Source organism: Onychostruthus taczanowskii, unplaced genomic scaffold, assembly GCF_017590055.1.
Source record: "Onychostruthus taczanowskii isolate IOZ18803 unplaced genomic scaffold, ASM1759005v1 scaffold67, whole genome shotgun sequence".
In the NCBI taxonomy this organism is placed as follows: Eukaryota; Metazoa; Chordata; class Aves; order Passeriformes; family Passeridae; genus Onychostruthus; species Onychostruthus taczanowskii.
In genome coordinates this window covers 4,838,066-4,865,024 of record NW_024504455.1, presented here as the reverse complement: position 1 = coordinate 4,865,024, position 26,959 = coordinate 4,838,066, and the positions used below count along the sequence as shown (strand labels likewise).

The window sequence follows — 26,959 nt, the reverse complement described above, 5'->3', positions numbered from 1 at the left end:
GTTGCTGGTCCATTGATATGGAGCAAAAGCTTGTACCTGAAATTAATTAAAATAATCATATTCAGAGATAGGCTTGTCTGCTGAAACACAATATATTGCACCTCTCTACATAACTGCTGATTTCATGATCATCTTTATAGACACAAATCCGGTGAGGTGAAAGGGGTTTTTTTAATGTGTTTTTGTGGTGTTTGTGTTTTTTAACAAGTAAGGAAAAAATTCACTCCTGAGTTAACAGAGAATGCAATAAAATGCCTACATTTTCCATCCCAGATGAGATTTGATGAAGTCATTCACTTAATTTCCAAAGGACATGCATTTGAGGCAGGAGAGTGTAACGGAGGGAACAGGTACAGCTACCTGTGAATGTGTATAAATATATCTGCATAAAAATATATCCATACACATGAAGAATTGTGGGAGAGGGACAGCAAGACATATGTAACAGCCTGGAAGCAGAAAGGCAGGGTGAGGCAAGGCAATCCTAAGGGCAGGTTGGAGGAAATGTGACATTCCCTTCCCTCTCTGAATGCTGTGGTGAGAGATCTGTTCTCAAAGCGTTTTGATGCAGGTGTGGATGACTGAGACAAAGCTGTCATTCACTGAGGACCACCTGAACCTGTGTGTCTGGTGAGGGAAGGAATCAGAACAGAGTCCATTTTACTATTGCCAAGTGCAGCTTATTCAGCTCTCCAGAAATTCCAGAAATCCAATCTCCTGGGCAGTCAGCGGCTGCATTATTCCATCTTCTTGTTGGGATGGAAATGGGCCATTGGAAAAAACTGGCATCTGCCTCTGAAAAACTGGTGCACAACTTGAACCCTTCCAGTCTTCAAATGAAGACATAAAAACTGATGTCAGATTTCTCAACATTAACAGGAATAAAATAAAATCCTGGACAACTTCAAGGAGGTCAGTATTTTGAGTTTCTTGAAATAAAACAATAATTTCCCTATGTTCTCCCAGAAACAGTGACAGAGTACAACATGTTTTATAAGCCCTCTCAAAATGAATCATCCACTTTCTTGGGACAGCATCAGAACACACCACACATAAAAAGAATGAAACAACTCCTTTAGTAATGCATTAAGACACAACTTATCTGTGACCTGATTTCAAGGGCCTTTTTTTTTTCCTATCTGCAGAAACACGAGCAGGCTCAACCTTTCTGCTCCTTCTGGCTGCCATGGATTCTCCACCACTGCAGGCGAGTGCTCCTCTCCTCTTCCAAGAGCAAAACCATGGCAGCATCTGCTTCTCATAAGCACTTCTGTGCGTGTGTGTAAGAGTGCGTGTATGGGAGAGGGAGACAAGGAAATCTGCTGAATTTAACTGAAAAGTTTGTCACAGGGAAGGGTGGGTTTGTTGTTGTTTTTTTTTTTTTTTTTTTTTTCCTTTTCCATCCCTCAAATAGTAGAAGTAGGGCTACTGCTTCACACTTAGGCTTTTCCTTTCTCACTTGTTAGCACAGGGGACAATTAGTGACTGAAGGGAAAAGAAGAATTTATTTCACTTTTGAAGTTGACAGACTGGTGCATGAATGGCTACAGACAACAGCAGGTTTTCATTAGCATGTGTGACCCAGAGCTTGCAGAAGTTCCACCAGGTCAGTCCCAGGTTCAGCAGCAGAAACTCTGTGCAGAACAGCAGTCCTGGAGGTGAAGAGGCAACAGCTTCCCCAGTTCTTCATCCCCCCTAACCAACAACTAGAGATACAATCCAGAAAGAAATTCCAGTGCAAACTGTGGGCCTGCTTTGTTCCTGTCCTGTTTTGCTCTGACATCTATAGGGAACCAGAGGAGGTCCCCCATACTATGGGCTGGTGAACGGGAAGGCAGTGAGCAGACCGCTCTTGTTAGGCTTTAAACTATTTCAGGAAATCAAACACACCTCAAAAAGAAATGCTGTCTTTTCTTTTGCTTCCCCTGCCACCCAAACTCTCCATCCCTAAAGTTCAAAGAGGACACACCATCACTTTAATTTCCAATTTTACCGAGTACAAAGGGGAAAAAAAATGAAAGAAAAAAAAAAGCTTAAGATCTTTTTTTCCTCCCAGTATTTCAAATACTGTCAACATTCCTAAGCCAGAACTCTTTTTCTTGAGATATTTCCTGAACTGTACCGTCCTGATAAGAAAGTGACCTGTGGCAGCTGGCACTTCATTCTTTCCCATAGTTTTCCCACTGCATTATGAATTTATTGACAAATTGAGGAGCTAGCTCCACCAGAGCTGCAATAATATAGAGAACTGCCATAAGAGTGAAATTTATTGAGAGAAGGAAATACTGATGGACTACAAAGATGAGGAAAAAAACCCCACCACATTTAATTCATCATCCCAACACAGAGACTACAACCTTATTACTTTAAAGCAATATTTAAGCATAGTCCATTCAGCATTTATACACCATCTCAAACTTCAAATCAGCAAGCCAGAGACTTAAGGGTCTTGCCAAATTGTGATATAATCCTAATGCCTCTATTGCCAGCATGTCAAGCCCCCTCCCTTGACAAGGGAGAATGCTCAACACCTCACAGGATCAAGTTCAAACAGCCTGGAGGGAAGCAGCAGTGCAGGGAACCTTGGAGTGGCAGGCACTTGCCAACCCCCCCCCCCCCCCCCTTTCACACACACATCCATGTGGTTTCCACCTGACAAAACTACATTTACAACACTCAGTGCCTTAAAATTAAACTCCTCCTTATCTCAGCCATGTGTCTGTATCTTGGTTTTTCCACTTGGCCGGCACGTCTTTCAAACAGGGATGTCTGAGAGCAGCGGTGACAGAAATATAATGCTCTGTAAGAGCCTGAGGAAATACTACAGAGGGACCCTGGGTGCACAGAGAAGAAGGGGAACATCTCCAAGCCACAGCCAGGACTCAGCAACCCCGGTCCTGACCCTGGGCTCCCCTCAGTGCCACCTCAGCCCACGCTGGCCCTCGCTGAGTCCCCGAGGGCTGGGCACAGACACCGACCCAGTTCCGGCCCTCACTCAGGATGTGATGGCGCCCACCTTGGCTCCAACCAAAGCCTTTATTACCAAGTCAGAGCCCAGGCCAGGGGGGTTTCCCAAGCACAGGGGCTGTGGCTCCCCGTGCCCACGCTGCTGTTGCCAGGCCAGGCCCCAGTGCATGCAGGCCTGGCTGGTTACGAATGCGGCGCTGCAGCTGGGGTCCCGTGAGCCCCAGGGCACAGCCCAGCCCTGAACTCAACTGGAGTTCCCCTTGTGCCCTCCTTGAGCTGCTCAGGCCAGCTGAAAACCTTTTGTTTCCACAAGCCACACATTTCTATAAACCTGGATTTTTTTTTTTTTTTTGTTCATTTTCCCTGAATATTGGTATTGTAAGTAACCGCTTTGAAATGGCTTAGCTGAAAGTCCTGCCCGTAAGATTTTACTGGTATTTATGAGCACCATAACCCACAGGGAACTGTGTCCAACAGCTTCAATGGATCATAGATGAGGCCCATATTCGTGTCTGATTTAAGAGTATTTGGTCCATTTTGAAAGAATGGATGTGCTCTATGCTAAAGGTGTTTGCAAGCTTCTGACAGTCAGCACAGCACAAAGCCACCTTCAGAAGCAAGAAAAACAAAAACACTTTTACTACAATTTAACACCAGGAAAAAAATATTTGGCTGAAACTTCAGGTGCGAATTATACTTGCTTAAGCTAGAACAAAAGGACAAAATCATCAGAATCTAGTAATGTGGAAACAAAGGAGTTTAGCTCTTTAAAAGAAAAGAAAGATAGACATTTGAGGTAACAAACAAAAAAACCCAAAATGCACAAACACATCACAGACATCTAAAAATAGCATTTTATACATTTTTGCCAGTGCTTCTCTGAGAGCAAGTTCTTTAAACAGAACTTAACAATTTTACAATTTTTTTTAAAAAAATATGTCATCCTAAAATAGCCCATCAATCCTTACCCAAACTTTCTGTATTTCTACAAAAATAGATGCACAAAGAGCTACAAAATACTGTATTCCTGAAAGAAGGCGCACTGTAGTCAAGGGAGAGTCTTTTTCCTGACTATTGAGACTGTTCATAAAAATATCAAGCTGAACAAAACGAAACACTGTTAAAGGAGCAGAAAGGAGTTAGGTTGCCCAGCTGCAGCAGGCTCAGATGAGGAAAGAAAGAAAAGTTAGGTTTCTGTTTTTTTTGGTTTTTTTTCCAACACTGTGGGACCCATAAATGGCCTTACAAATAAAAGGCTCAATAGCAAAACCAGAATAGCTGGCTCTTCATCTTCATGTGTGTCCTTTGCTCCACGCAGAAGGAGTCAGCCACTGCTGTATCACCCGCCCAGCTCCGCTGACTCCAGCTCTAGCTGGTCTTAATTTCTCTGCACCTCAGAACCAAGCGGTTTCCTTGCTCTTGTCCTGATGCTGTAGACCTACATTTCAGAAAAGAAAAGGAAAATTATTAATATCAATAAATATTAAATTAATAAATCAGATGGTTTCTTCTTTCCCCTCCCCAAGCAACTGAAGTAAAGAAACACAAGTTTTGAATTTTAAAAAAAAAATTTAAAAGAAAAAGAAACGAATGACAATTTAACAGTTTAAAGGACTTGTTAGCAACAGTGTTACTGCTCCAAAACTTTTATTTTATGAGGGGTAAAATTAAACCATACTAAAATTTGATTCTGGCTCAACCATTTCAAAAATGGTGATAAAATTCCTGCATGCGCTTCCTTGGCTTGAGCTCATGTGGAACACAGCATGAAGTGAAAAAACCCTCCATAAAGGTCTGCATCAATTATCCAGTAGGCAGCAGAGCAATATTTCCAGGCAGGGTCCAGCCACAGACACCATCTCCTCTAGAAAATGCCTGGGACACTTCAGGATTTCAGTTTCTGTGGCATTTCACCTCGCCGAGGAGAAAGGGAAAACGCTCCTGCAGCAGGCAAAATATCCCAAATAATTTCACCTACAGAGTGCAAGATTTCCAGCCAAGAATGGCTTGTGCTTCCACATGGGAAAAATTAATCGTTTTCAGCTTGCATTTGTTATGAGTTCCTCTAACATTTTCCTTTGTAAAAAAGTGAGGACTATCTAATAAATGTGGTGCTATGTTGTGGTTCTAGCGTTATAGACTTGGAACCTGCATAATAATCTGGGATTTCTCTGCTCCAGAGGGATCCAATCTCTCTATTCACACCTAACAGGGCATAAACCTCAAATCCAGACAATAGAAGGGCAGGTGCAGATTAAATTTCTCCAAGAAGATACATTCTTGCTCATTTATAGGGAAAGTAAAGGACAGAGATGCAGGCACGTATTTTCTGAGGCAGTGAGGGACTCAAGTCTCAATGATTTAAAACCTGCCCTTTGATGTTTTGAGGCAAGTAAATCACATTCCATGAAATGAAGGTACATTTTCCACTACAAGTCATCATTCCTGCTCTGCAATGTACCAAGGCACCTGACTTGCTAAGAATTTAGGGTTAATTTCATCACTAATGTAAATAGGTGCAACTCCAGACCTCTGTGATGTTGTAACCACCAGAGCTCTGTGTTCACTTGATGTTGAACTGTGTGCTAGGCGTGGATCTCATTTCCAAATCCAATCACACATTGACTATTAAGGACGACCCATAAGTTTTCAGAGAACTTACAGGCAGGCAGGGTTCTGATCTGACAACTACCTCCTTGCTTTAAGATTATGAGCAGTTAAATATTTAATGATGATCAACATTTCAGAGCTGAGCTGCAAAGCAATTAGCACTCACATGACAGATGAGAGCATATGGCTCTATCCTTGTGAGGATTTCCAAGCAGGGTACAAACACTTGTGTGTCCAGCAGTGAAGAGAAAGGGAAAGCAGAGCCCATAGGTGTGCTGCACCAAAACTTGTTTAATGCTTTCTGCTCCATTTCATGTGCACTTGTACCTGTTTCTACAGATTGGAAAAACTGAGATATCCCTCAGCTAGCGCATGCCTATTAAAACATGTTCAGAGGCTCTTTATTCAGTGAAGATGTCTCCTTGTTGCTTAAGAGCTATTTGTTTCCCTGGCAGCATCACACACAGACAGTCATAATGAACTGCTGTTCCCTTCAAAGCTCCCTCAAAGCTAGTGATGACAATTTGGGGCTATTTTTCCTTTGGTGCTTACAATTTGTTTAAACAAAGATGACCCACCCCCCCCCCCAAAAAAAAAAAAAAAAAAAGTCAGAGAGCAGAAAACTTTCAGAGCATAAAGAAGCCATTTAGGTTCACCAGAGGACCACTAAAGGACACCAGAGGCCATGGGAGCCTGTAAGAAGAGAAACAGGTTATGTGGCTCCTAGCAGCTTAAAAAAATGACACACACACGTGTTTAAGAGATCTTCCACCTGACAGCAGCAAGTGGTAGAAAGGGAATAACTAGCTGAACAGGCACCTGCCTACGCAGGTGTCTTTGCAAGGCACAAATAACTGTAACAAGGAGGTTTAAGGTATAGCTACAGACTCTAAACAGCAAGAGAAAACAATCCAAAAAAACCAAAGTTGTCCTATTTACAGAACTGAATGTGGAACACTTTCCATGCCTTCTCCTGATTATATTCCTATCTCCTTCAAGGCAAGGCCATTTGCAGTCCTAACACAGAATCCAAGGTCTGCTACTCACCCAGAGCTTCCACCTGCAGTGCTTTCCTTTTAGCAAGGAAATCCTCACTTGCACTGCATGACCCAGCACTGCCACTCCAGCAAATCCCCCTTCCCTGGGCCACCAACAGTAGAGCTAATTGCCACACAAACATTATGCAGGTTCTGTGGGAACATCTCAGCAAATTTAATGAGTTGTGACAAACTTGTGGGATGGGTGTGAACAGAGACAAATGTACAGAAGGGATTGGACTGGTCCCTCAAACTCCAAATTCAATGTATCACACTGACATACAGGCATTTCCAAAAGGGTATTTTTCCACAGGAAACCAGGACAAAAGGATGGTGATTAATTCATCTAAATTTGAAGTTATCCACCGCAATGTGCGTAACTTTATAGGATGAAGAACGCACACCTCGATTTTAATAGATTTACAGCCATCACTGATGCCAAAGTCCTGCTTTGCTTTTAGTGTGCTGGGGCTGCAGGAAGCCTCCTCCAGCACATCTGTCCCACAGCAGGACAGGATATCCTCCTAGGCTCTGCAGTGGCAAGGCAAGGTGCTCTGCTCTCCTCCCCACGGGCTGCCTGCAGCACAGCCAAACGCCACTGATCACCTGAAGGGCCTGGGGTGCAAGACACCTCCCACCCCGCTCCCGAGGGAAGCACTGATGGCTACAACCACCAGCAACACTGAGAGACAGAAATTCTCCTCCCCAAACCCTGATCTTAAGGGCTGGATGTGGCTTAAGCACAAGCAAAAAGCTTTAGTGGTGACACTGGATAAAAACTACAACTCTGAGCTGCAGGCAGAGCTGGTGACAGCCAAACCCTGCTTTGCTTGACACCAGCAACTGAGCCCTAAATCCAAACAATGTGTACTTATTCCAATGTGTTTATATCAATGCTTGACATGAAATGTACTCTTCCATTGAGCATTGTAGCTGGTGCACTTTGGAAAGACACTACACACCAGCAGACACAAACCTAGCAGGTTCTAACAGCTCTTGATGCAGACCAGCACTTTCTTTAATTGCACTGGGACTGATACAGAAGCTACTAAAAGGGTTAATTTGCAGCCTACAATGTAAGGATCAAGCCACATTTAATGGCAATCAGGTAGCTAAATCCTTCTTCATCCCCTAAAACAGAACCATGTAAGCTCAAACAGATGTGCCAGACAGATCAATAGCTTGTCAGCTCTGTGAAGGGTGCTGTGCTGCTGTCCCACACAAAGTGTTCTGAACCATAAATTCCCAAACTACACCGTGCATGCAGTGGGAACCTCCTCTTAACCTCTGAAGTGATTCAGCATCATCCATTCTTGAGATCGATTATTTGGCATGGCATGGCAGAGATGCAACAATGTAGCTGGAAGAGGGTAAGATTACAGCCAGCCTGCCCTGATCCCAACACCACCATTCCACATAATTCAGCATGAGGAATTTTGCAGATGTTCCTACAATCCATGTGACAGAAGCACAAGAAATGTGACCCATGGTAAGAAGAAGGAGAATCAGTTTATAAGTGAAGGACTCCAAAAGACAATGTCCAGGTATAGACCAAATGAACTTTTTTAACAAAAATCACCTGAAGCTCATGGAATCCGATACATTGACAGCTCCACAGGTTATTTTCTCCAGGGATATATGAGCAAACACTTTCAGAGCTGACATATTCTTGCCACTGTGTCCTTACCCTACTCTGGAGAAAGCACTTTATGTCACTAAAAGCCAGTTCACTCTTCCAGGCTCTTGAGTTTGTAGCCTCTCTCGAGATAGCTCTTTGATATTGGAGTTAAATGCAATGAAATGCTGTGTGACGTGGAGATTTATCCAGTATAATCTGCTTTCCCTGAAGTGCACATGAAGCAGGTGCTGGATGTGACTCTGTGTGGTACTCCAGCAACCCTCTCCTCTCCCCACACTTTCCCTGGGATGATTCTGCTGGATGTGCACACAAAACCCTAAAGCAATTAAGCTTCCTCTTCCCTCCATGCCTCGAGTGCCTGTAACCAAAGCATTTGTCTCAACAGCACAAGCTGCAGGCAAGGCTGAAAAGGGAGCTCAGCCTTCCTGCCCTTCCCAGCAAGCCTCTGCTTGGAAAGCAGGAGAGGGATGAGTGTGCAGGGCAAGAGAGCAAGTAATTGTAATGTCACAGGTTTCCACTGCCTGCTGTGTTTCAATGCTCGCATCCTGGTTTCCAAAACTGGGGCTGCCTAACAGGGTTTTGCTGTTGTGTTTCAGTGTGTGACCCTTTTGAATAGTCTCAAACTAATGAGCCACTGGTCTGCTGAGATTCTGTGTTTCTTCAAACCAGTCACATGTTTCCCCTCCTTCTTTTTCCCCACAGGAACTCAGAGACTTAAAACCCACACAATCAGGCATGGGTCAGAAGTGAACAGTTCAGATCTTTTCCACTGTCTCCCATGCTGAGCAACCAAATGACATGCAAAGCACTGCCAAACCAGGATCCTGACAAAATTAGCACCCAACTGTACCCATCCACCGGGATTTTCACAGGGAGCAGGCAGCACCAAGCCAAAGCTGTGTTTGATCTCTAAGGCAGTGCTAGGACCCAGTCCTTTTTGAGGTACTTGCTCTTAAAGAGAAAGAACTAACAGGCTGGACTTGTACCTAAGCCAGGCAGTGGTTTCTCCTGACTAATTCCATACACAGCTCTCTGTTCCACCCCCAAAAGGTTAACCCAAATACCAGGACTCTGCAGATGGGGCTGGGTCCAGGAGGCCTTGTCCCTTACACCTGTGGCAGTGACAGTCTGCTCGTGCTTCAGATAAGGCAGCTCACTCCCCTTATGGGGTTTGCCACAAAGGAAAAATCTCAAGATCCCAGTCTGGTTAGTTTATCATTTTGTACCCAAAAGCATAAAATATAATTATTCTTGATTCGCTGATTTAGCTAGAAATGTTATTTACATATAAATTGTCCACTGTTAAGTATACTGATAAGCTTTTTCTTAGTTTTATTGACATCAAGACAGCAAATGGTATAGTATTTAGAGGAGATTACTGGTTCCCAGTTGCTTTAAAGGGAGGAGACAGATTTGAATGAGGTTAATAGAATTTCATCTTTAAGAAACAGCCTTTTTTCCCCCATCGATTCTTTGCTCCCTTGCCCACTAATCAAGACAAAGAAGTGGTTCTCACACATTGAACCAGTCAGAGAGTGCTATCAAAAATGGAGACAAATAGATACTTTGAGGAAAAGGGAACAAACATACAAACCTAATGTTTCCTTAATCAGATAACACACTGTCTTTAAAAAGTACTAATCTGCAAGGATTGCTGCTGGTGAGATCAATATCAAACCGAAAAAGGAGCCCTCACAGTGGGGCCCATGAGCTCCAGGATGGCTGCACTGGGAACTGTCACCTGACAGCAAGAAACGGCAAACCCTGAGGGCTGCCAGACTGCTTCTGATGCTGAGACGAGAGACTGCCACTCAAGGCTCACAGACACAGATGGAGTTCATGGTCTGCAGCTCAGACTACAGACCCTGCAGTGAAATGAATTAACTCACATACCTCTGTCTCTGCCCTACAGAAAGATATTTCATTGGATGGCAAGCACAGCTCAATCAGCACCTGTATTCTTCATGTGACACCTGGATACTACACAGGAAGGAAATGCTGAGTCATTCCACTGCAAGATGCAGTCCTCACATACTGCAAGTTATTAGTTTATTGGTGCTGCATATTGGTGGATGCACATATGAACTAGCTGAACAAACGGAGAACTTCCCCATGGAAGCATAATTAATATTTTCCCACAATATTTCAATAAAAAGAAACAAAAAATGCAGATTGCGTCATCTGGCTTGAATGAGACTAAGGCAGATAAAGGTCTCTCAGCAGAAGTCAGGAAGAACTGCCCTGACAGCAATTACAGGAGCGATTCCTGTATTTGTAGGAATCACTTGGACACGGCTCTGAGAGCCAGCCCCGCTGGGAGTTCACGCCTCTGCTAAAACAAGTCACAGACGACAACGACGACAACAACAAAACCATCTTACCTGTATCAAAGCCAAAGCTCGGCACGATGTCCACTGTTCCGTGGAAGGCTCCGGCCCAGGCTGAGGTAGCGCCGGCAGCAGCAGCGGGCTCGGCCTTTGTCCCGTCACACGGGGCAGCAGGAATCCTGGCGGCGCGCACCGAGGGCACCAGCAGCGAGCCGTAGCGCGGGTCGCGGTGCGAGCCGGCGTGGGGATGGTGGTGGTGGTGCACGTGGGCGTGAGGGTGGTGGCGGTGCACGTACACATCGTGCATGTGTGCGTACGAGGGGCTCACCTGAGACGCTAAGGGGTAGTGCCAGGACTCGGAGGCGGCGGGGGGAGGAGCTGGGGCAGTCTGGTGGAGGCCGTGTCCTGGCCAGCTGCTGGGATCTGGTGCTGGGAAGGTGCCTGGTGCAGTCACAGGGAAATCGGGGTGCACTCCGCTTAAGCAGGGTGGAGGAGGAGGCTGGTAAGAGCTGGCCCAGAACGAGGTTGGGAATCCGCTCCTTTGGCTTGAAATTGTTGAGCTTTCTGGCGGGGAGGAAAGAAGAGAAGTGTGACTGAAGGTGAACAACGCATTCCAGGACAAAAACCCCACAGTGATTTGCTGCTCTCTGAGGTTTGTAACGCTGAACTCAAGCTTCCTCAGTAAATACAGAATCACGGGACATTTGAGGGAGGAAGATTGCCTAGTCTAATTCCCCTGTTCAAGTGGGGTCACCTGGAGCAGTTGTCCAGGACCATGTCCAGTCAGATTTTGAGTGAGCTCCAGACTATGCAGCCCTTCAAAAATAATCCCCAAAAGCAACAAGCAACCTAAAAAATCCAACAAAACAAAGTTTTCTTGTATTCAGATGGAATTTCCTGTTTTCTAATCTCAGCCTATTGCCTCCTGTTCTGTCAGCAAGCATTGGTGAAGGGAGCCTGGCTCCCCCATCTTCATTCCCTCCCATCAGATTTCTACATACATAAGATCCCACCCGAGAAGATTTTTCTTCTTCAGACTGTAGAGTCAGAGCCCTCTCAGGATCTTGGTACAGAAATTGTGAGCAGATGCTAACTCCTGCCCAGACTAGAGCACATCATTTAGAAAGGCAGCTGTTGTGGCTGCAAATGCTTCAGAGGAAAGACAACCAGCCCACACCACACTGCAGAACAGGAAACATTTGGCTAAAAGAATACCTGATTTTCTCAAACTAATTGCATGCTCTGATGGGATAAAGGTCATATCTAACACAGCTTATGTTACTCCTTCACAGAATATATCATGATGCCCTCTACCCAACAGGATCATAGAAGCAGAACCATCTATGTAGCTCAAAAAGGTTTTTGTCAGAACTAAAAGACTTGCTGCTTCTTACAGCTAGGGCTCAGATTATATTTAAATGGATTCCAATACCTCTACATTATGAAATCACATTCTAAAAATTCCTCTTTTGAAGGAGCACTTAGTATTTTTGATGTGTAGCAAAGTCTTGGCTTCTCCATTAGTATTTTTGATGTGTAGCAAAATCTTGGCTTCTCCATTCTCACAATCCTCTTGCCAGCTCATGCTAGAAAGTACTGCTTCATGCAATATTTCTCAGCTCCAATAGGACTTTTTTCTTTGGTCAAAGATGGAAACATAAAAATACAGAACTTCACTTCTGATGAAAGAACAGTCATAAAAATAGCCTATGGAGAAATAAAGCCAGGGAAGTTTAGCATTTGATGAGGCGAAGAATCCTCTGTTCCTCATAACTTTTGTAAAAGTATTTTATTTTTTTTAAATCACCTTTGGTTTTGTGTTGTTTAATAAGCAGCTGGAATGAGACTTTGGTGAAGACACCATTGAGAATGAACAGATTCTTCAAACACTCCCGCCTCTGAACTTTGCTTATACAAAAATATTTTGGAAGTAAAAAACTTTAAAGTTTTTCTGACTGCATCACTAGGACACTCGTGTCTCTGTTTTAAAATCCATTAAAATCACAGAAATTTTTCCACACATCAGTTGGCTTTGATTTAGGCAGGTTTTTGAGTCTGATTAACTTCCGATATTGGAAACAAACTTTGCAAATATACCATGGACAAACGTTGTGGATGCTTTTGCCAAAATGCTTCAGAGGCTGAAAACTTATCTGGCAAGCTGCACTCCATGGGTTTCTTCAAAAGGTTGGGTTGTTTTTAGCAAGGTATTTTTATTGCAATTCATGCTTGAAGACTACAGAGAGCTTCGAGCATATTACAGAAGCCACAGCACTCCTCCAAAATTGGTATTGTTCCTTGTTTGTAAACCATTCCTTGTAAAAAGGGATTACACTGAGATGGAGAGTATGTATGGCTTGTGCTGTTGGCAGCAGGGCTGATACAAAAAAAAAAAAAGCAAACTTCATGTCCACTCTGTTGTTTTCCACCCTAGTTAACAGAGGAGCATAGCCTGACAATGCTCTGCCAGTATTCTGGAAAATTAACCTCTGCAATCGAGTTTTTGAAAACTATCTGGCTGTTATCTGCATGGAAAAGCCCTAAATCCAAAGCCCTGCACTTCAAAAAAGCACAGAAAACCACAAAGTATCTGCAGGACAGCTTTAGTAACAGGAGAGAGCACTTTAAACCACTGAATCTGCCAACGTGAATTCATCCCAGATTGCATAACAGCTTGGCTTTACCAGTCATGCAGGAGGTCCAGGCCACAGCAAACGTGTTTGGTCATCTCCATTTTTCAAACCTATGCAGGTTTCAGGCATCCCTGCTGCCTGACACTGTCACAAGCCAGCCCCCACTGGCATCAGTGTGGCCACTCTCACTGGGAAAGGTCAGTCCTGTCACTGGACAAAAAGGCTCAGTCCATGTCACATACACATGCAGGAAAATTTCAGCCACCCTGAGCGCTCAGGGATACCTGGCCTCTATGGCACATGGAGAAACAGCCATGTCCACACTGCTCTTAAGAAAGAAAAAAATAATAATTCAAAAATCTCTGCACTTCCATGAGGCATTTAACAAAAACTGTCTGCCAAGAAAGATACTACAGTCACCACAATTATCCTACCCTAAGTACAGGGAGGCAGGGACAAGGCAACATCCCAGGGACCACGCAGTTGTAGCTGATGCAAATGCTCACGGTGGCCAACCCAAATGTTCACAACACACACTGAAAACATGCCAGAAGTGCACACACTGGAAAGGAGACAACATAAGGAGCGTTCCGTAGTACAACATCAGCTCTCACTTAAGGCGTGAGGAAAGAAAAGTAAGATAGAAAAACAACCCAACACTTTCAGCAAGGAAAAACATGTTGATAAAAATACCATTAAAGTAACATTAGTGTCAAGGTATCATTAGCACCAGCAAAATAATTCAATATTCACTTTACTCGAGCCTGACATACAGAACTGTATTTTATGAAAAAATCAGTTTTCAAAATAATTTTAGCCTAACCTGATCAACAAGCAAATGATAAAAAATTGCTCTTTTCAGAACAACAGGCTCTAGTTTTTATATGTAAGCAAAATCCCTCCTGAAAACAAGCAAAAAAAACCCTGCAATATCACCTTAATGATAAAATCAGTTTGCATTTTCATCAGAACACCTTAAAAAAAAAAAGATGAAAAAAGAAGTCAAAAACATTGCTAATCTCTCCTTTCAGATAAAGGAGAAAATGCAGTGAGCTGGGGAGCCAGTTCATGCTCACACACTTTCCACTGAAACCTGCATCTCCCAAAACCACTATTAGAAAAAGTATTTTTCTTTCTAATTTATTTCTGAGTAAGAAATTGACACAATTCTGACTACCCATGAAGCTTATTTATGGAAGAACCACAAGCTAATGATCATTTAACTTCTTTAGGTAATGGGACACAAGCTCACATTCTCAAGATGCTCAAGGTGGAACTGAGCATCTTTGATATTGTGCACAAACCAGAAGACCAAGCTGACAGTGTTGGTCCTTCCACCTTGCTTTCAAGCACAAATATATCAGAAATCCATTTGGGCCTGATAAAGCTCCTGTCAGCTTCTCTTCTCTGGAGCAGCAAATGCCCTCAGCTCTCTCAGCTCCCAGGGATTTTCATGCCCCTCCAGCAGGTGCAGGGATGGCACAGGGCGTATCTCCTTACTGTATTCCCAGAAGTTGTTCAGGACACGCCGACCTCCATTCCCCACTGAGGGCATGGGGCACATGGGGTCAGGAGGCAGTATGGCTGGAGAACCCTCACACCAAGACACTCATGTCCCCTGCAGAGCCCTCTGGGGATGGTTGTGAAGCCACAGAGGGGGGGACAGGGATAAACAACAGGGAATGTCTGAGGCCAAAGGGAAGACACGCGACCGCATCCACAGAACATCCCCAAGCTCACTGAAGAGGGCTTGCTGTGGGCATGGGGTCTCTGGGGACTGCCTTAATCCTGTTGCTAAAACATTTATAGCCTGTCTGGGCCATTTATAAATGCTCCAGTCTCCTTTTTAGTAAGCATAGGTTCAATCCTGCTCTCAGTCGAGTCAACGGAAAATTTCCCATTAACATTAATGGTCCCAGCTCAAGCCATAAATTCCTCCAGCTCCCTAGCCACTTGTGCTGACCTTTGCTTAAACTTCCTTGGATTTGTCATCATCCTTCTGGAAAGCAAGCTCTTCTGTGCTATTTTTCTCTTCACAGTTGTTTCCAAATATCCCATCTCTCTTTAGTATCTGTGGCTATCATCAATGCAGTCTCACCTCCACATCACTGATTAGGAACACCACTGCCCCTGCTCAGATCCCACCAGTACCTCTCTCATCAACCCAGTGTAAGGCCATTGCTCACCATTACTCATTTGCTTAGTTTGCACCCCTCTCTGCCAGTCCACATAAGGATGTGATCGGAAACAATGCAGCTGTGGGGATCTTAAACACCCAGACTGCCACATCCAACAAAATGGAAACAGCATCTTCCTGCCATGCTTTTTCCAATTTGGAAGTCTTGTCTGTAAGGGCTACCCAGTGTCTCTGGCAAGATCTGCTCTTTGTCACAGCAGTACATATGAAGTATATAAGCATTTATGTGCATAACAAGAGGACAGTGTTGTTACTCTCTGTGTTAGGACAGTGAGAAAATGCCTCGAAGAACCTCGGGCTCCCTGCTTGGAGGCTGAGTAATGTCATGCCCATTTTACACTCAGCAAGCCACATATCATCTGTACCTCTCCCACAAGCAAGCTGCAAAGGAAAACACCACGTGGCTGCAGCCACAGGAGCCAGGGCTTGCCCCCCAGCCCATTCCATCCTGCGCTGGCTCCTCCCTGCCTGGAAAGCGGCTGTGGACAAATCCTGATCACCTGGCAAAGCCACCCGAGCAGGCTGCATAGGTTTCCTTCACATCCAAGGCCAGCACCCCAAAAAGCTTTGCACAGGCCAAGTTTCACACTTGGAGCTAAAAAAAAAAGAGCCTCCAACCTCGCAGCAGACGTTTGTGAAGCCCCTTCCCTCCCAGCCCCTGGCAGAGACAGGATATGGCAGGAGCTGGAGATGCCTGCTCCTTTCATGCCTTTGGCTGCTCTCTCCCCCTTTAACACCTCAGATCACTCAACCCAAGAAGCTCCTCAGCTCTTGGAGATTTGAGGGGGATTTTTCCACTTCCACAGAGAAGCAGAATTTCAGGGGCAATGCAATGTGTGTTTCTGCAACGCAGCCCGAGTAAGCCCCACCACAAAAAGCAAGTTCCTGCCCCTCTTACCTCTCCAGAGAGGATTCAGCCCTGCCTTGCTTTTGGAAAGGGCAGTCTCTGAACTGAAGCTACTGGCTTGGCTCAAAGCTCTCGAGAAGTGTTCATCCACCACTGAACCAATGTCTCCCTGGAAGTAAGTGAACAGGACACAGCGAGAGTTCAGGTACTCCATCTCGGCAGGCTGCTCTTTCTCATCCTCCTCTTGCTTGCTGGGAAGGGTCACTTCCAGAGACTCCTGCATCTTGTTGTACACAGCTAACTTCTTCTGGGATTAGAAACAAAACAAACAAGAGATGTATCAGTGATGGCATTCAGAGGAAGCTCAAATAACTGAGTGTATTCCGTTATTTAACTAAAAATAACTGAATACACCGAATAACTGATTATTCATTTTGTAATTAAATTTGGACTACCTGGATACTTGACACTGGCATTTCACAAAGAAGAGGATACCAGTGCTTGCTTAAGAGTCTCTATTCCTCTCACACAGATGGACCTGCTTCTCAGGCATGTTTCACAACCACAATTTATCAGCACCAGCTTTCACTCAATACTTTCAAAAGACAGCAGACAGGCTCTAACAATTCCCTCCTGACTCCCACCTGGAGAGGACATTCCATCAATAAAGGCTACAGAGGTCAAGCCCAGCCCTGTGGAAGGGTGGCCAGATAGACAGCATGTGCATTTCACACATCCAGCTGGGCAAGCACCAGGTTTCTGGGCACACTCCTCCAGCTGAGCATACAGGGCCCTCCGGATTCCCTGCACTTACTGCTGAAGCTGTAAAGGTGGGAGTTTCCTGCTTCCTGAAAATTTTTCTACTGTATTATCAAAATCCACAAAATGCATAAATTTTCACTCACTGACAACAGAATTTTTATCACAGGAAGTTATACCTTGGGGTGGTGACTGGGGGCTGGTCAGGGGTTTGAGAGCTTGGTTTTTTGGTTGTTTTGGGGTGGTTTGTTGTTGTTTTGAGGTTAGGGTGGAAGGGGTTTCTTTTCCCTTTTTTTTTTTTTTTTTTTTTTAACACCAGCTTTTGGGAAAAGGGAAAAAAAAATTCAAGTCATAAAAAATTAAACATGTGATCTGGGGGAAGAGGGGGATTGACAAGTCCGCAAACACATGCAGAAAAATCCACCCCAAACCAAAAACACAGAGAAGCATATAAAAAGCTAAAACCCTCACAAGCCATCTGTGAATGGCTATTTCAGAATATTCTCTCTCTCTCTCAAATCAAACCTAAATGTCAAAATAAATGTGTGTGAAGATCCATTTTGCATGGAACATATTTTTCAGATGTTCCACTTTACAACTGTTTTCACAGGGAAAAAACCTCTCCCCACAACAGTCAAGCTGCAGGAATCATAGCTTTTAGCTAGCCAGCCATTTCCACAGCTGACTTTACACACAAGCACTTTCAGGAACCCAAAAACAACTACAGTCCATATGCAAAAGTATTTCATAGCATTCCTATAGAATTACAGCTTGACTTATCTTTAATGGTTTGCTTGGCAACACTCTAGCGCCATCAGAATCTCTTTAAGTTTATGGCATTTTTACCCTTTTTCCGAAGTAGTTGTATAGAAAAAGTTAAACAACTGCACAGTCTATAAAGTTTCATTTTTACAATAAATATGCTTGTACAATTTAGAAATAATCGAAAGTCATTTTCTGACCTTTTGTACCATCGATACATTTAAATTCAGTGCTTTCTAAAATCATATAATCTGACACAAATTATCTCACTGTAGTACAAAATAAATGCTCTGAGGCAAAGTCTTAATTACGAATGGTTATTTAAAAAAATTACCTGTAAGAAAGAGCTATTGACAAGTGGAATTAAAACCTATTTATACTTAAAGCTCACGGCAACTTAAGCAACGTATCTGATATTCCAGTGGGTTAACTGATAAAGCAGCTCAGTGATACCATTAATTCAGATGCTGTTGCACAAACTGCAGTGAGGGACACACGCAATTTTATTTCATTTGGGGACATCAGGAAATGACCTGGATTTCCAGTGAATCTGTGCTTCACAGAGCAAGTTCTACTGTGGCTCAGTTTAGCACAATATTACTTAAGACTATTGGGAGAACCACTGGGATTCACTTATAAAAATAAACAAACAAAAATATGGAAACAGCAAAATAAAGCAGTTTTACTAGAAACTAGAACTGCTAAAATGAAACAGTCTGAGGCTGTAAACATATTTTTGCAAATGCAGAATTTGGGGCAACGTACACTTTTTCTGGAAGTGCTTCGTGCCTTCTGTAAGCAAACATCTCAGGAAGTTCTCCTAATATCTGTTACCCAAATGCTTACTAGGATATCACTCAAAGCAAGCTTCGTGGTTTTGCCTGAGGAATCACAGACCCCTGAGACCTCAGTAAGACAGAAACAGTTCTAGCAATGCTGCACATAAAGGAGACACATGCACTGGAAACCTGCAACGCATCCACCTCGACAACTTGGCCATTCCTGAAGCTGCACCACAACTCAGATCCTCTTAAAAATGCTTTTCTCATTTTTGGTTTTGCTTGGGCTTTGTTTTTTACGCAGAGACACAGTATGAAAGAGATCCTCTGGAGAAATCCAAACAGGTCTGTTACATGCCAGACCTTGAAGAGAGGCAGCACACATCCAGTGCTGACTCCCATCCCTACAGGTGCTTGCACTGATGCTGCAGTTATGCAAATGCAGACACAAGCACGCAATTACAGACAGACACACACCGCTAACACAGCCCCTGGCTTGACTTGGTGATCAGGAAGGAAGTCTTCCAATGTTCCTATACAGGGACTGGAGTTCAGGAAATTAAAACTTATCTCCAGAGTCGCTTCTCTGCGCAGGAATGTTCCCCCTTCCACAGCTTAAGAATCTAATTCGTTTTCCATTTCAACTCTCTTCCCTCCCCTCCAGTCCACGGACAGTCATTACAAGATGCTCTGAGCACTTGCTCCTTTCAAAAGCACTAAATCTGACCTTTTTTTAATGTAAAAAAAAAAAAAAATTCTAATGCAACAAAAAAAAAAAAAGATAGTAGGACTGATGGACAAGAACAGGGCCTTGTGTGTGAATGATTATTTACAGTGCAAAGCTGTGGTTTGCAGTGAGTTATTTGCAAAGGATAAGAGTTCTAAATTAAAAGATTTTTCAAAACAGCAAGCCTGTGATCAGATACAGATCTAATTAATTTGCATTTCAGGAAGAAATTATCAGCCTGTAATTGCAAAACTCTTTAAGCAAGACACTACAGTGAGAGAAAGTTATTCAGCAAGTCTTCCTTGTATGCAGTGTACATACATCCTTTCCAGTGTATGCATCCTTTGACAATGTGAGGGTTTTTCCCCCCAACTCACCTAAAATACCCTGTTTGCACATAAATTTCCTAATTTTTGTTCTGACCTTAACAGTACTCTCACCATATTTTTGACTGCAGTTGTGTGAGTGGAAAACTATGCAAAATCATCAGCGCTAAATGAATTTGTCCCACAATCATGGGATGTGAGGGAACAAAAACAAAAAAGCCCATAAACACCAGGGTAGGTTTATGGCCACTAACCTCAGCTAGTCCAGTTTAACTTGTACTTTTTCATTTGAACAGTTCTAGCATATACTTTATCAGCCAACTGCATCTGTAAGATCTTTACCAAGTGTTTTCTGACCAAACACAGTGTTATGTCTTGTCAACGTTCAGTACTTTAATATATTCATGAAATACACCTCTCCCTTCCTTACACTAGAGACTTGATATTAAGCAGCCTCTGAAAAACAAAACAAACACCAAAAATCTTCTCTTGGCCAAGACACAGGATACAGAATTTAAATTCAGAATACAGAATTTAAGTGGAAAAGAGGGAAATTCAGTGTCTATACCCTTTTGATAACAGACTCTAGTTCATGGCTGAAATGGCACAATCTCTGGGTAAATACAGCTGTACAGCCTAGGCTGAATTCAGCTTCAACCAACATTACCTTATTTTTATTTCATATATTCACAAACAGGCAATTCCAAAGAAAATCTAAACCCTTCACTTCAAATCGTACAACAAAAGGAAACTGAAGGTCAACATATCACTGATGATATGGGAATATTAAAAAGAAAGTTTATTCTAAACAATCATTAGCCTGTCTTCCTGAGCACTTTTAGACCAAGAAAACATTCAGTCCAAAATCTCACACAAAATCCTTGCCTTGAAGATTCCTGTTATTTTCTGACATACCCTACCCAGAACCAAGCACAAAGGTTCTCATGCAGCAAAATGCTGGCCACATTAAAGCCTGTGGCAAAAGTCCAACTGACTTCAAGGGTCCCGGGTCTCACCCAGAGTGTCTGGTAAAAATGTCAGAACATTCCTCTTTGCAAATAGAAAAAAAACTCACTTCCAGCAGAAAGCAGTTAGTAGCCAGCAAAACAACAACAACAAAATAAAACAACCACACTTTGAGAACAGAGAAGGTTTTACTTCAGCCAAGTTTGAATCGAAAATTCAGACCAGCTCTTACTTTTCACATAAACTGGTTGCCTTTTCCTACAATTTATTATCTCCATACATGCCACCATACAGCATATGGTCCTTTATGCTCCCAAGCATGAAAGTCTGGTGTGCCTGTGGCCACCTGTTACAGATTTTCCATTATGAGAAAAAGAACAGGAACCAAAAATAAAGAATAACTACGCTGAGGTAACACTATATGACCCTACCCTGAGAAAAAGGCTGTCATTTGACATAAGCTTCTGAGAAGGAATTCCAGCAACAAACTCGTGGCAAATCCTCAGACAGTCCTCCATTTGTGGAGCTGTCTGCCAAGCAGGCTCCTATTGATAACACAGAAAGAATTCAAGGAAGAAGACAATTCCAAGCAAGCAGGGTACTAAATGCTGGGCCTGAAAGATGTGTTTATGGCACTGCCCTAAAAACATGAAACAGTAACTTCCACCCACACAAATGAGCAAGGTGAGAGCTTCTTTTCAGCTGGGCCACTGGATTTGTAGAGGTAGAGCATGGAGGTGCTGCTGTGCTCTGCTGATGGAGGGACATGGTGAAAAAAGAATGCATTCATACACCTTTTGCTGCACATGTAAACAGAGATGTACCCTAAAGGTTTAAAGGTCTAATTTTATGCAGCTAGAGGCAGATCAAGTAGAATTTGGTCCCAGTCAGCATGACAGAGTAAAGCAAGGCAAACTTTTTTAATCAGTGATGTCCCGTGGGATTGAACCAAATAAAACCAACCAAGAAAACCTAGCACACAGGGCAGGACATAACCCAGGTTTGACACCCTGTGACTGTGAGAATAGATGAGTTATACAGGTTATATAGCTTCCAGAGAAGTTAGTAGAGCAAACAGCAAAGGAATAGCCCTGAGAAAGAATCTGCACTGCAAAAATTGGATGTGAAGCCACGCTCTGCTGTTACCTGCCGTCAGACATTGCAGACTGCCACAAAGCATAAGCAGAATAACAAGCCCATCCTCAAAAGCTGGGAGCACATGATGCAAAGAATTCCACTGAAAAAACAAGTTGCAGTATGTGAATTGGGGTTTAGCTGCAGCCAGCTGACACAGCATCAAAAGTGACCTGTCCTTGTCTGCAACTCTGTCAGTTTGGAAGGAAGAGCGGAGTTAGTGACCTAAATTGCTAATGAAGACAAGGCTGTCTACAGCACTGCCAGCAGAAAGTCTGATTTGAGCATATCACAACTCCTTATGCAAGACTTGATTTAGCAAGGACAGCTTTGGCTTAGATGTTGGCTTGCCTCTACATACCATGGAGAAATTCCAAAACTACCATTTACTGTAACTTCTCCTTCCAGAGGTCTTTAGCTGGTGTGTTAGTGAGCCTGGGTGAGTCCTACCTGAGCCTCAGCCCTGCAGCTGGCTGTGCCCAGCCTGTCGTGACAGGACAAGCCATCCCCGTGTGCCGGGAATACAATGGGATTCTGCTCCAATTACATGTTCCCAAATCCTCTCCGAATTTCGTTACACCCATTCCTCACCCAACCCATAGGAAAGCCAAAGTTCACTATTCCAGCTGCACAGCCCCTCAGCAAAGTGAGCAGCAAAGAGCATTTTAATTTTGCCACTCTGCAGGGTTTTACCCTCACGCCTGCAGAGCTCCCCACCAGACACAGAAACACGTTCGTATCCTAACACCGGCACACGCTCGATCCGTCTTTTGGCAAAGGAGTACGGAAATCCCGATTTATCTGTAAAATCAGGGCCACACCCCATTTTCATCAGCTCATTCTGGCACCATATGAGCATGTATATATCCGTGTTTCGCTTACTTCCCTCCAGCAAGCACCCTGGACTTGAGCAATCGCAAAGATCTAAGGTGCTAAGCCTCCACTCCCATTAACATTCAAGAGGAATTCAGGCTTCAGTCCACTAAGAGCTTTAAAAAAGAAAAAAATTCCATCTAAATTAATTTGCCAGCAAGTCCTTTCCTGGCTAAGGATGGTGAAAGCTACATTTCCAGAAATTCCACCTTTCTGTGCAAGGCAAAAATCAATTCCGTGCTGATTTTAAGGGCAAAAAAAATACAGACACAGAAATGCAGGAATAACTTTAGCGTGGGGAAACTTTAAAAAGGCACAATGGACCACCCCCTAAAGCTACACTTCTGCACAACCCAGGTGCACACTAGTCCACCATTTAAAAGCAGTCTGAGACTTTCCATTAAAAATAAAAATAAAAAAGGAGACAAGCATTTGAACCCACTTCGTCTTGCTGCAGGCACTGCCGCTGACCCAAAGAAACACGATGGGTTTGGCTCTCCAGAGAGATCCCAGAGCGCAGACATTTGAGCTCCACAGCTGAAGAGCTGCTTTGCTCCATAAAGCACACAAAACTGATGTCCAAAGCATAACCAGTTACACATTTGAGATGACTTTACTACAAATACCTGTGGAGATGCACAGGCTTTAGTTAGAGTGACACACCTGCATCTCGTTGCCCTGAGAAGAAAATGAAAGCCAACAGCAGCAGAGGATGGAAGAGCCTTCTCTCTCAGAAAACAAACTGAAAGACACCAGTGTAGTACAATACCACTGAAAAATGCCTTGGTGGAGTCCTTGGATATTTTAAGGGTGAGCTCCATTTTATCATCGCCAATGCAGAGACTTATTTTTAAGGTATCCCACTAATTCATCTTCCCTCACTGTTATTTTTAAACCACAGATTTAATTCCAACAAAGAGGAACATTCTTTAAAATGGTCATCATCCTCACAAAGAGTGCAGGAGCGTTTTACATGTTGAACACATGTGTAAGAACCAAAAACCTGGCAACAGATTCTTCATCTTTTTTTGTTACGTTCTCTACCAGTTGATTAAGCATCTCTGACAGGACAATTCTGAAGGAACAGAGACTTGCAAAACATCATTTGTTACGCAAACAATAAATCTTGACGCTTGAGGAGCTCATTCTATGCTTACTTTTTTTTTTCTAAATTTAGAAAACATTGGATTTAGAGAAAATACACAAACCACTCTAAAGTTAGCAGTTAGAAGTAGAGGGGGCAACACTTTCTTCAGCAACAACAGCATGGCTTTTCAGTCTGGCATCTGAGTAGCTTGTGAAGACCCTTCAGCTCCAAGTGTGTCAGGAAAACCAGTGCAACCAGGATTCATTAAATTAAATTGTTCATAACACATAGGATAGCCATGTTTAGAAAGCTTTTAGGTGGAAATGCGGTATATGGCCAGCTCAAGACCTCTACTGGCTTACCAGAGCTATCTACGTTTCTTGCCTTTCTTATCTACCTCTACTTAAACAGCTTAACCCCCAAGAACTCAGTTTGTTTAAAATAAAATTTCAAGAAACTTCAGTGTTCATTAGGGTGCCCCTAGAACATTTGATACACAGCCCTGCTTTTGGAGGAAGAAATTTCATACCTATGCTTAAAAATAAAAAGGACTAGCACTTGAACGTGACACGGTAATTTAATAGAATTCCCCATACCAAGTGTTCTACAGATCTGGAAGAGAAATAGAGACAACCACTTCAGAGTTAAACGTCAGGAGGTTCAGCAGAGCTTTGATTACTGTTTTCTACTTCTAGGTCTCTCAGCCACAGAATCAGGCTATTAGTTTTTACTTATTCATTTTCTCGTCAAAGCACACAGGCTATGAACTGGACCTCCAGATACCCAAACACAAACTTCTTAAGTAAAATTACTGCATAGACAGAAGCTTTGCAAGCTCTGACCAAGATTAGAGAAGAAATAATAGCAAAGGCACTCTGCAAGAGGCAGAAATCGAAAGTTTTCCAGAGCTCACATTTAGAGTGAACATGAGCAACCTGGACAAGTTCACTGGGGTATCATTTCTGCAAACGGGCTCTGTCTCCCAACAAAAAAAGAAAAAAACCAGCAACAGACGATCGGAATTTTAATGTTTTAGCCCATACTCGTGTCTCCCAGGCAAGTTGATACTAGGGGTCACTTCCCATGTACGGAGAAAACAATCTTCATGGATAATAATGATAAAACCTTATGGAATGCAGCAACAACCAAAAAATGTATTCTCAGATGACTACATTAGGGCCAAGTCAATATTAGTCCCACTTCACCCACGCACTGCATAGTCTAAAAATGCTGTCAGCCTGATAAGAATTTCCTGATTCACTTGAAAAAAAAAATAAAAATAATACATCTGATCACCAAATTCAGCTGGAAAGTCGCCGCAGACGATCTTCCAGGAGCGCCGGGAGGAGCGGCGGTGAGGAGCAGCGCGGATCCCCGCACCGCGCCGGGCTAAGGCGCTGCCCCGCGCCGGCCAACGGGGCGAGCGGGGAGAGCCAGCAAGGAAGGCACGACGGCGGGGAGAAGGGGGAGAGGAGTAAGGAAATAACTTTTCCCTCCTGCCCCACGCCAGATGAGCAAGCCAACACCCACCCGCCAGATGCAAGAATCTGGGGGGGGAAATGTTTTTTATTTCTTAGGAAAGGTCTTACCAGGCTCCGCTGCTCCGGGGCACCCTCAGCAGCTCCCCGCATCTCCAAATCAGGCCGGGGGCTGCGGAGCGCATCGCTGGCTGGCCGGAGCGGAGGTCTCCGCCCAGGGCAGCCAGCGATGCGCCATGCACCCGCCGAGGGAGGGCCTCCCCAAAAAACCCCGCACCTCCCAGTCCTCCGCACCGCGGGCACAGGCAGCCCTGCCCTCCCCGCGGCTCACCTGCGCGCAGCCCGCCGCGGGCGCGGCCGGATAGCGGGGCGCCCCGCACGCCGCCGGGGCGGGCTGCTGCATGGCCACGTCCGAGCAGCTCATGGCCGCGGCCGCCCCGCGCCACCGCCGTCTCCCCCTTCCTCTTCTTCCTCCTTCTTCTTCTTCTGCTGCTGCTCCCGCTCCCCGGCGCGGGGCGGCCGCGGCCAGGCGCCGCGAGCACCTGCCCAGCCCAGCCCAGCCCAGCCCCGCCCGCCGCGCCGAGCGCCCCGCGGGTAACATCTGCGGGATCACGGAGCGCGGCCCCGCCGCTGCCGGCTGCGAGCGGGAGGCGCTCCCGGGAGCTTTTTTGGAGCAGCGAGGGCTCGCTGGAGTAGGTGTCACCTGTATGAGCCACGCTTCCACCTCCAGGGATTCATCCTGGAAATTCATCTGGGAGGAAGGGGGAACCTACGTGTTCCACAGGATGTATGTTGGATGCAGGCTGAACTAGCCAGGAGTCTCTCTTCCTTCCCCACATTTGTACCACAATGTTTTCCCCACAAAAAAAAAAAAAAAAAAAAAAAAAAAAAAAAAAAAAAAAAAAGTGTACTTCTCAGCTTGAAAAATATGTGGAAAACTCGGATCTGGTTGTAATGACTTCAGTTGTATTCAAATATTTTCCTGGCCTACCTCTGTGTGCACACTTGTGCCAGCGAGCTGCCCTGCTGCAGAGCTGCACTTGGAGGCTTTTGATGCCATTCCTCACATGGAAAAGACTATGGCTTGTTAGCATTATCCCAGCTTATGAGCCTGGGAAGGATTTACACTTCTTTGCTCTTGTATTCTTCTCATCAGGTCTAAAAGGAATTAGCTGAAGTTTCTTTTTCACAAAATTTGTTTTGAAGTTTACCTACATTTAATAAGGTGGCCAGAAATTGAAGTCTTTGATCAAAAATTCTAAATTTATACTCTCTCCCTCTCTTTGCATATATATGCACACAAACACACAGACACATCCCCTTGGCCAGAACAGTTAGATGAATACACAAGGTTAAAATAGCTCTGTCTGACCCCAGTAGGATTCCCCGTTTGTAGAAAGTGTATCTCCAAAACATTCAAACTGCAATACTTTGAACAAAGATCCAATTTCCTGCAGACATGCTTAATTTTTTTCTTTTTTTTTTTTCTTTTTTTTTTTTTTTTTAAGTTTTGTGCATACAGATTTTAAGGTAGCTATATACTTTTTAACTAGCACTCTGATAGCCCATTCTTTTTGTATTTTGTAGATCTATGTGAATGAACTCCAGCTGAAGCACTCACCTTTGCAGTCACTGCGAAGTTCCTGCAAGGGTAAAATGCATATACCAAATGCATGGGCTCCTGACTGGTTTCTTTGTCAAAACAGAAAATCCAGGTGCCGATTGCTATCTACAAATCTCTGCTTGGTCCCTATTAATTTTAGAAATCTGTTTCCCCTCATTTCCTACTGCAGCAAGCCTAAGGCAGGACA

General features: G+C 44.0%; 1 protein-coding gene across 2 annotated transcripts; it reads right to left on the bottom strand.

The window, feature by feature from the left end:
- Positions 1-3,798: 3,798 nt before the first annotated feature.
- VGLL3 (vestigial like family member 3) lies at positions 3,799-25,602 on the bottom strand. Of its 2 annotated transcripts, none has more exons than XM_041420964.1 (4): positions 25,480-25,602; positions 16,309-16,564; positions 10,635-11,144; positions 3,799-4,405 (listed from the first exon to the last, which is right to left on the bottom strand). In XM_041420964.1, exons 1-4 carry the CDS (start codon positions 25,570-25,572, stop codon positions 4,362-4,364), a joined length of 903 nt encoding a protein of 300 aa, XP_041276898.1. In that variant the 5' UTR covers positions 25,573-25,602; the 3' UTR covers positions 3,799-4,361. The 2 variants fall into 2 exon arrangements, with proteins under 2 accessions (XP_041276898.1, XP_041276899.1); XM_041420965.1 differs by having other exon boundaries at positions 16,309-16,561; positions 25,480-25,582.
- Between the last annotated feature and the right edge of the window lie 1,357 nt (positions 25,603-26,959).